The following is a 10,397-nucleotide window of genomic DNA, read 5'->3' on the forward strand; positions in this document are numbered from 1 at the left end:
CGATGAATCCACCGACATTATAAATTTTGCAAATCTTCTAATGTTCGTTAGGTACGAAAAAAATCAAAAACTTCATGACGATCTTTTCTTTTGCCAACAGGAGAAGAAATATTCAACAATATAAATATATTTATGCATCATAACGAGCTTGATTGTAAAAGTTGAGATGGCAATAAGCACGGAAGGAGCGAAATTTATGGTTGGTTCTAAAAAAGAGCTTGTTTCAAGGATTCAAGTTGTTGCACCAGAATGCAAAGCCGATACACTGTTGCATAGATGCATAGACAGGGAGGCTTTGGCCACATATAAGAAAAGTTCTGGATGAAGCTGTAAAAATCATAAATGATCTTAAAGGCCGTCAGCCAAATTTTGCTGAAATTTTATCCCACCATAAGCAATTTCACTCCTCTCATTGATGACAAATTATTTAAATCAAGTAAAAATTTATAATATCTTCGTAAAATTTGTTCTAGTAAAAATAAATCTTATTTTTTTCTTTAAATGAACATATAAATTCAAATAAAATAGACATTTACGATGAAATATACTTATTTATTTATTTATTATTATTTTGATAAGGGGGGTACTTGTTGGGAAGAATGAAAATTTAAGAAGAGGAACACGGATATAAGTTTGAGAAACGCTGATTTACGCGATTCACTATGTGTTATATTATGTTTCCACAGCAACGGAAACATAATGACATATCATTAAGTCTTCGATGACACGTGACAGCTTACGTCAACAACAACGAAATATGCAAATATCTGTATCTCCATGGTCACGTGATATTACTACAAAATGTTACATCACAAAAATATGAACTTGCGTACGAATTAGAAAATATTTTTTACGCCGTGTTTTATATAATTTTTCGTGTGCTAATAAAAAAAATTCCACTTTTAAATTTGCTTTTATCGTATAAATGGAAATCTGTTTCAGTGTTTTAACATAAGCTGTAATTTTACCTCCATTTCCACATAATTCCTTCAAATAATAATAATGACTTGGAGATATTTTATACCTCTATAACATTCAAATGTAGTTGTACAAGCTGTTAGTGCATAGGTTGTTCTGTTCATGACAGGTCTCCTATACCGTCAGAATCTACGATGTACGATGAGCCGAGTCCTCATGAAAAGATAACCGACTTTACACAATTAACTGGAGAAAATGGACGTTGGCAACAGATAATTTTGGCAATTTTAATCACTACAATGTTACCAGTTGCTGGACACGAACTTGGGGTTATGTTTTTAGCTTACGATGTGGACCACTGGTGTAAACCCCCACCTTTTTACCGAAACCTGACTGTAGAAGAGTGGAAAAACGTCAGCATCCCAAAGGTATCAGTTGATGGTGTGTATAAGTACAGTCAATGTGAAATGTACGATCTATCAAATGCGACGTCTCTCGATCCCTATCATCATCCTACTAATAAGACGGTCCCTTGTGCAGAATGGCAATTCGATACTTCGTTTTTTAGATCTACATTAACTTCCCAGGTAAGTGCTATTGAAATCATTTGCTTCTTGGAATCTATCTTTATGTCGGAAGGATAACAGAGCTTGTTTGAGTCTCTCTCTCTCTCTCTCTCTCTATACAACGGAAACAGATAAACGGTTTATCGCTGGAAGGAAGTTGCATCATTCCTGGCTGAGAATATCGGCTAAGATTTTAAGCCTTCTTCCTATTTCTTAGAAATCAAACACTCGTTTAGGAATTTTTCGTAGACTGGCAGCGTACGTGTTACTTTGAACTCCCATAAGTACACACACAAAAAGAGAAGAAATTTTTGAATTCAAAAAAAAATTTAAACAGTAAATAAATAAAATATTACATGGTTAATTAACTTCCGCAGTTCTTTAAAAAAACGATATTTATTTCAGAAGATTAATAGCTTCTTCCTAGTGATGACGACTTCTTTCATATGATCCTTTTCGTTGATTGTTTAGAAAAAACAGAGTGAGAGAAAGAGAGAGATGAATTTAGAAATTACCTTTGTGTAAGTACCTATGATGACTTGACACAATTTCTTCACACGGTTTGTAGCGAGTGGAGACCAGTGGCGGCCTGTGGCTTGAAATCGTGGGGGTGCTGCAACTTTCGAAATATACATACACGCTGTAAGTACAGCGTATATGTGTTTGGATAAAATATCAAAATTATGTTAAAAATTTAAAAAAAAATTAAACATGAAAAAATTTTGTTTATTATTGATAAAATTATATAGTTTAGTATCATGCAAAATTACTTAAAAATAAAATCCATTATCATAACCCCAATAATGTTCTAAAATGAAAACTATAACATCTCTTATGTCTTTAATTGTAATGTCCAAATATTTAAACTTCACCCTCCTAAGTGCTACAAGATGGATTTTTATTAATTTTTATACAAAACAAGAGAATTGTATAGGATTGTTGAATAAAATTAAATATTACTAGCAAATATAAATTAATAAATATATTTATATATCGAGAAAAATTGGGGGCGCTGCAGTTCCGCAGCGCCTATGCACGAGCCGCCCCTGGTGGAGACATTCGTATATCGATCGTTGTATATTGCTCGAATATGGAAGGCATTCGTCGAGAAACGCATGGGGGCCTAAACACATGCAGTCCTTTAAACTGGCGTCAAAGAGAAAACAAAAATTGTGTGACTAGGATTCGAATTATTCCAGATATACTTCCGTGACAATTGATATCTAATTCTATACTCGAAACATATTATAATAGAATATTCTATCGACTTAAAAATATTTATATTCCAGTGGAATCTCGTTTGCCAAAAGCAGTGGTTGGTTCCTCTGAGTCAGTCCTTGTATATGGTTGGTTATATGGTCAGTCTGCTGTTATTTGGACAGCTTTCTGATAGGTAAGATCATCACTTATTATTTTTTATTGCAGTGTCAATTATATTTTCTTGTGTAATCATCGTATATGTCAATAAAAACGTTATTATGCTTGTTAGATATTGCCTCGTAGTCGCATAAAAAAAGTACTCAAGAGTACTAAATGAAGTAAGTATCTAATGAAGTATATACTATATTTGCCCTTGAATGATTTTCCCACTTTTGTCTTGGATTAGAAATAAAGAAAATCATTTATCCGACTTTTTATTTTACTATCAAATTAGAGACAGAACGCATCACAGTCTTTACGAGTGACTTATTTGTAAGGATTGACAGCAGATGGCAAAAACAGCTTACAGCACCATCAGTGATAGGACATGGCAGTTCCCATGTTGTTTACTTTCCTCTCCCCCCTTTTATAAACAGGATCTGAAAATTCCCGTAATATTTTTTGCAGCTTTGGTGCAAATATTGTCACAGAAATAGAAATGACTCCTATAAGTGACAGTGCACTTCCGTTTTGTGTTCATTCAGCGGTGTCCTTTGAGCAAATGAAAAAATAAATTATTAAGGACGTTTCCTTGGATGATTCTTTTTCAACTTAATGTTGTATTAGCTTCCATGAAATAACAAAGGCTTATGTAGAGAAAAGTACACATAACCATCACTTGATAGAAAATTGTTTTAATGCGTTTTGTTGCAGTTTATTTTGGGTTTCTCGCGTTTCAGATATTAAAATGCATATTTGCATGGCTTATGTACATGCCAATTACATTTTGATGACTGAATATTAATATTCAATCATAACAGTTGTTTAATTCTTCAATTTTGTTTCTTTAATTACTTATCCAATGATATTAATTTTTCTTAATATTTTAGTATAATAACATCCAAGACATATTGACGAAATTTTTTCAGAGAATATACATTGGTTACGTTGAGAGGAGGGGGGAAGCTATTCTATGTAACAAATATACGTTTTTAAAAAACAGCAGGGATAGCTATTTCTTCCAGTGTTGTCGAAAATATTACAATCATTATTTGGAATAAGAACACTCTGTTCAGACCTTACATTTCGGGTTTCTAAGACACTTCTTTCTATATCAATCCACTCCATGTAGATGCCATAAATAATAATAATACGATCCTGAAAGATAACGAATAACAGTACAGAAAATATGTGCTCTTCTTTTGTGCATATTTTCACATCAAATCATCTTCCTGTGCTTCCTTCACTTATAACTGACTGCTGACTTACAACTCGAAAATAAATAAAGTATTATTTAAGAATTATTAAAGTATTATTAAAAAAATCCTTCTGGTTTTTAATAGTCAATACTAAATGAGTTTGCGCACACTTTCGACACTCTGATATTGTTTTGGCGATGCGCTGTACATGAATGCTTTGAATCTACAATGGATTGTCATAACAGATAGTTATAATGGGTGATGCAGCAATTTTACTACAATGCCACATAGTCTAGCAACTCCACTTTTAAAACTCATCATATCATCTGCACTATCACCTATGACATAAACGGAAGTGAGATTTAAACAGTTTTCCCAGCATACCCTACTACTGAAGAACATCGAGCAGTGAATCAAATGTTCGTTTTGCAGTAACACTCCAGTAAGGTTTTATAAAAATATTCATCTTTACAATAGTCAAATGCCATCTATAGGATGATTCAAAATTCCACGTACAAACTTTGAGGGGGGGGGGATAGAAAACATCAAAATCAACCATATTCACATAGGAAAGCAGAACCGGAAACGTCACAAGAAAGTGATAGGTGGCGCTGTTCACCAGCGCTACAGGTGAGCAATTGAGGCTTCCTCATTCAAGCTTTCGAAGTCGTACGAAGAACATGCGTCATTTTACGAACGCTGAAATGGCAGACATGCACCTCGTTTACCGTATTATGTATCCAACTACTATTGAACTGTTCAGTTACGCCAAATAAAGTTTTTTTTTTTCACTAATTACTGCCTTGTGCTATTTCTGTATCTTTCTGTCCCTGTTAGTACCTTCCGGTAGCGTTTCCGGTCATGCTTTCTTATGTGAATATGGTTGATTTTGATGTTCTCTACATCCCTTCAAAGTTTGTACATGGAATTTTGAACCACCCTGTATATCAAAAGTCATTGTTTGTAACATAACGTTTCGTACCGAAAAAAAAAAAAAAATGTATTTCATTTTGCATAAATACAGGATGTCCCAAAATTCACGCAAGATTTAAATTTAGCGCCATTTGTGAGGTAAAGTGTTGCCAACGAGAAAAAAAAAAAGACCGCGTGACAGTTGACAGTTCAAGGTTATTAAAAATGGAGCGCTACACGAAAGAACAACGCATTTTCATTGTTGAGCAATATTTTAAAAATAATGAAGGTTTGGCAGCTACAGTTCGCAATTTTCGTAAAAAATATTGTCGGAATAGTGATTTAACTTCATCAACTGTGAAAAGATTAATTAAAAAATTCAAGGAAACTGGATCAATTAGTGATCTTATACACTCTGCCCGTCGTTCAACAGAAAACATCGAAGTAGTTCGTGAGAGTGTTGCTGAGAGTCCAGAAACATCAATTCGGCACCGTGGTCTTGAATTGGGCATTTCGAGAAGCTCTCTACAGCGTATTCTCACGAAAGATTTGCATCTTTATGCTTACAAAGTTCAATTGACTGAAGAACTGAAGCCTACTGACCACACACAGCGAAGAGAGTTCGTTGAATGGATTATGGAACAACAACAAGTGGATGCTTATTTTTCGAACAAAATCATCTTCAGCAATGAGGCTCATTTTCATCTTGATGGCTTCGTTAATCGACAAAATTGTCGCATTTGGGGTTCAGAAAATCCACGAGTGATTGTTGAGAAACAAATGCATCCACAACGTGTCACTGTTTGGTGCGGATTATTTTGGGCTGGAGGCATCATCGGTCCATTCTTCTTCGAAAATGAGGCTGGTAAGGCAATAACAGTTAATGGTGCTCGCTATCGCGACATGATAATCCAGTTTTTTTTTGCCTAAATTGCAAGATATGGATGTGGACGATATGTGGTTTCAACAAGACGGTGCCACATGCCATACAGCCCGAGAAACAATTCAATTACTGCATGAGTCATTTCCTGGTCGTGTAATTTCCCGTTTTGGTGATCAGAATTGGCCGCCCAGATCATGTGACTTAACGCCGTTGGACTTTTTTCTTTGGGGTTTTTTGAAGTCTAAGGTTTATGCCAACAAGCCCACACCTTGAAGGAGGAAATTGAGCGCTGTATCAACGAAATTCAGCCACATTTATGCAAAACGGTCATGGAAAATTTCGACAAAAGAGAGTGTATGTGCCAGCAAAGCCGTGGAGGCCATTTACCCGATATGCTATTCCATACATAACCCTATACTGTATACTTTATGAATCAATAAGAAATTACAATTTGTAATTAAAAACCTGTGTTTTCTATCAAAATTACTTCTTGCGTGAATTTTGGGACATTCTGTATATAGATAACGGAAGTCCTCTAGTGTTTTTATTCCCCAGAGAATAGGGTAGGTTTAATTTTATATAAATCAAACCCACACAAGCAAGACTGAAAAACTTACTATAGCATTTCATTAACCTGTGTTTTAATCCTATCTAAATATTGGAAATCGATGAGCAGTCGGTCTCCACGCTTGGTTCTCACCAAGCGTGGAGACCGACTGCTCATCGATTTCAATCGACAATCATCTGCAGATGATTTTCAAGACTTCTATGAGAGTATGGCAGCAACCAATGCCATCTTGTGTTGGCAAACCCTGTCTAAAATAATCTGAATTACACTTTTTTGGGTTGCAACGTTAACAATTCGAGCTTCTACGAAGATAGAGAAATCCTCTAATTTCGCATGAAACCGACTAATTCATCTTTAATTAAAAAGACACATCGTAAATAAGGATGCAAGGATAAAGTTAGAATTCTTTTTCATTGGTTAGTGTACCCGCTTTCCAATAAACAGGATGTGGGTTCTCATGCATGGCATTGTTGAGAATGCCTCTAGGTGGAAGATGAATCTCGTCACTAAGTGTGAAACCACTTCCTCGCTTATTGGACGCCTTAAGTCTATAGAGCAGCGTTTTTGGATAATATATAAATATCAAAAATAAGAATAAATATCCTACCTATGATATTAGTGGCCTAAATAAGTTAACAATATTTGGCATGTGGGAATCACATAAAAAAAAAACCCTCCTGATTACATCCTTTATATTCTCCTTTATGAAACTCTTGTGTTTGAAAAGTATTATTTGGATAATAAATTTGATGATACGAAGGCCTTCATATATACACACTCTTCCCACGTTACGTTTACTTCGAACTTTAAAAAAATGTAAGCTAAAATACTAATGATTTAAATATTACTTATTATCACGTAAACAAATACATTATACATGACTTAAGGAAAAATAAAAGGGTATATATATATATATTCTCATCTTCCAAATTTCATCAAGAAAAACAAGCGGTTTAAGAGATCTGACAGAACGGCATCTACGTCTATGCATAATAAGGATCATATTCTTTCAAAATGCTTATATTAAGTGCTCTCCTTCTTCTCCTATTTGCAGATTTGGAAGACGGGTAGTTATCTTGTCGTGTATTGCGATGATGCTCGTGTTTGGGACCCTGACTGCCTTCTCCAAATCGTATGTCATGTATGTAATACTGAGATTATTCATAGCTGCTGGAGAAACCGGTATTCTCACTAGCGGATTTGTTCTGTGTAAGTATTGATAGTTTTATTAATGTTTTGATACATCTTTACCATGAAGACATAATCTAGGAAATGCACTTTTGTTCAATCTTTTGGATTGGTTCCTTTAGTCCTAAAACCTTTTAACATCGTTGAGCAGCCTTTCCCACTCTTAGCCGTCAACGACTACTGACGTATCGCGCCTGTTCATTTTGAAGGCATGAGCACGAGAGAACGACACTGCTGCCATCTGTGTTCCCTAACCTAACAGATATTATGTGTGAAATAGCGTGATCGATTTTCATAATTGATAATGCACTTATCAAAAAAGCGTGATATGTTTATGTGTTTTGTGACTTTGTTGTCTGCAGGTTTATGTTAATTATGCTATCTTTGAGCTTTTTATTTAAAAAAAAAATTCTACATTTTACCAATATTTAAATTAAACCACCATTTCCAAGGACTATATAGATCTAATGCAATATGTTTTTTGTGTACGTTTGCCATTATAAATAGCCCGATTAAAATTAAAATTGAAATGACAAACTTCAACAGATTACCGAAATATCAAACATCGTTAAATTCCATGCATCACGGCATTATTAGTATTAATTCATATCATGTTGTCCAAATATATAACCTAACTGAAACCAACAGTGAACTACACGGGCATATGGTTAAAGAGTGGAATTTTGGATGTACATTCTAAACACCAATTGTTAATAAACGCTATCCATAGATACTTTGTAATATACTCCAAATATTTTTGCCCATTTTTGCACTAACAATGGTCCGATTAAACTAACGCTAAGATGCCTTGATACACGTTTCTGTATGGATTCCAAATACAGAATTTCAAAGGCACACCGTTCAGCTACAATTCAGCAATGACTGGGGTACGGACAGACAACATATGCTTAATCGATTTGAAAAATACACTTAAAATTATAATATAACATAACTAAGAAATATTTCTTTGAAACTTTCGAGGAATTGGAAATAGAACAGTTGAAATTGTAGGATATTCTGTTGCAGAAAAACTCTTCCGCATCGATAGGCGACTGACTAACTCGCCTTTCCTTGACAAGCCCTTGTAGAGATCTCCCTCGTATTATGACGCAAATCGAACTTAAGTATTTTCGATCGAATGCCGTTGTTGCTATTATTGACTGTGCTTTGGACGCCATGAACCCACTAAATTATAATACAGAAACTTAAACCATATCGAAATCAAATCTAAACTATTTCAGATCGGTGACTAAGAGCGGCATAAGTCCAGATAGCTTAAATGAACAGCAAATCACCACCTCTCTAGAAATACCTGTCAGTATCTCTGGAATGATGGTGAAGATGTTATGGAAGTCGGTAAGAACCCACATTCAGAAATGGGTGGGACAAACAAAATATACTTTGCAAGGAACAGCATGGGATTACTAAAGAAAGATCGTATTTTAGCAATTTCCACTAATGCTATAAGAATGTTAACGCTCAGTTGGATAAAGGGAATGGATACACTAAGATAATGTTGGATTTTTCTAAAGCATGTGATAGGGTAACATACGAAAGACTGTTGCGTAATCGTCTTAATTGACAATCCAACATGTTTATTTTACAGAGTACTGAGACGAATTACTGCAGATTATGATTTGTTTTTCACATTCTGATTGTTTACATTCATTTTCTGTTGTGGTCTTTTTGGGATTAGGAGCCTTTTTTTTCACTCTGGCAGCCTATCTATCTTCTGAGCTTTTAATTTGTATCGACTTTGAAGTTTGTGACTTACTGAAGAACATCTTAGCATCTGTGATCCACAAAAATTGGTAATTCTTTTCTGTTTTTGCTTTTCTTGCTTAGTACAACAGAATCTGGTTGAATGGTATTAAATATTCAGATAGAAAGATACTATCTTGCAATCCTTTCAAATCCACGGCAACTGTTTATTTCAGTCTGCTGGCTTTTACGAGATTGTCATTTGTCGACTTGCTTGTAAGACAAACTATGACTGGTGCAGGTCATGGCGAGCCTTGTTTTTTTTTTGTTCTTCCTAGGAATCCGATTTTCGGTCTGAATGTCGTTAGGCTGTGGGGGAGGGGATGTCAATTGCATGGCCTAACTTTAAAATACATCTCTGAGATTTTCTGCAAGTTCAGTTTCACGGAGACCGTTTATGACAAGATCTTCTTTATATTGTTTCTGATTTAAGAGTTCGTATTATACTTTTAGGGAATTCAGTTCTTGACGGAGTTCGGATGTCTCTTTAATCAAATTATGTTGCCTCTCAGTTAGTACGTTAACACTAATGTTGATGTCTTTTACCGTTTACAAGCTGCATCCACTCTAAATTATTATGTTTAACAAAATCCTCATATTCGCTAACGTTTTTGATTTTTGTTAGCCAGCTTAGAACATCGTGGAAAGAAGTACTAAGCTGGCTTTTATAGTCTCTGAACCGTTTTCTTGTAGTATATTTAAAGATGTCAAATTATAGGCATCGTCTATATTTTTTGGACTGTTGAGTTCATCGTCTGATGAACTGAACAGTCCTAAAGTATTTTATGGACTGTTCAGTTCAAAATCATCGTCTGATTTTGCCTCCGGCTTAATCAGCTGCTCCGTGGGTTGCAGAGTTTCTCTGTTCTCCTTGCAGTACAGTCACTTCCATTCCTCACGTTTTGCATTGGATTTAAGTTGCCAGGATGTGTTTCAGCGCAAACCTTGTTTGTCCTTAAAGCCGAAACATGTAAAGGGAAGATTCCTACACAGCTTATATGATTTCCGTCGGAAGATAAATCCTTCAGGCATATGATGCACTT

The 10,397-nt window shown here is 35.0% G+C and overlaps 1 protein-coding gene across 1 annotated transcript; it reads left to right on the forward strand.

Moving 5' to 3' along the window:
- The first annotated feature begins 1,112 nt into the window (after positions 1 to 1,112).
- Positions 1,113 to 9,845, forward strand: LOC150096219 (organic cation/carnitine transporter 2-like). The gene is made up of 4 exons (XM_090409007.1): positions 1,113 to 1,505; positions 2,774 to 2,877; positions 7,460 to 7,614; positions 9,808 to 9,845. The coding sequence occupies exons 1-4, from the start codon at positions 1,113 to 1,115 to the stop codon at positions 9,843 to 9,845; spliced, it is 690 nt and encodes a 229-aa protein (XP_090265133.1).
- Positions 9,846 to 10,397: the final 552 nt, after the last annotated feature.

The sequence above is a fragment of the Typopeltis vanoorti genome, chromosome 19 (assembly GCF_054136105.1).
Source record: "Typopeltis vanoorti isolate ZY-2024b chromosome 19, IOZ_Tvanoo_1.0, whole genome shotgun sequence".
Classification (NCBI taxonomy): domain Eukaryota; kingdom Metazoa; phylum Arthropoda; class Arachnida; order Uropygi; family Thelyphonidae; genus Typopeltis; species Typopeltis vanoorti.

Bases quoted from the DNA above. Each gene is read 5' to 3' on its own strand.
- LOC150096219 (XM_090409007.1), top strand. From the start codon at position 1,113: ATGTACGATGAGCCGAGTCCTCATGAAAAGATAACCGACTTTACACAA. The intron at 2,878-7,459 runs GTAAGATCATCA...TCCTATTTGCAG, and splicing joins TTTGGACAGCTTTCTGATAG to ATTTGGAAGACGGGTAGTTA. The intron at 7,615-9,807 runs GTAAGTATTGAT...TTATACTTTTAG, and splicing joins CACTAGCGGATTTGTTCTGT to GGAATTCAGTTCTTGACGGA.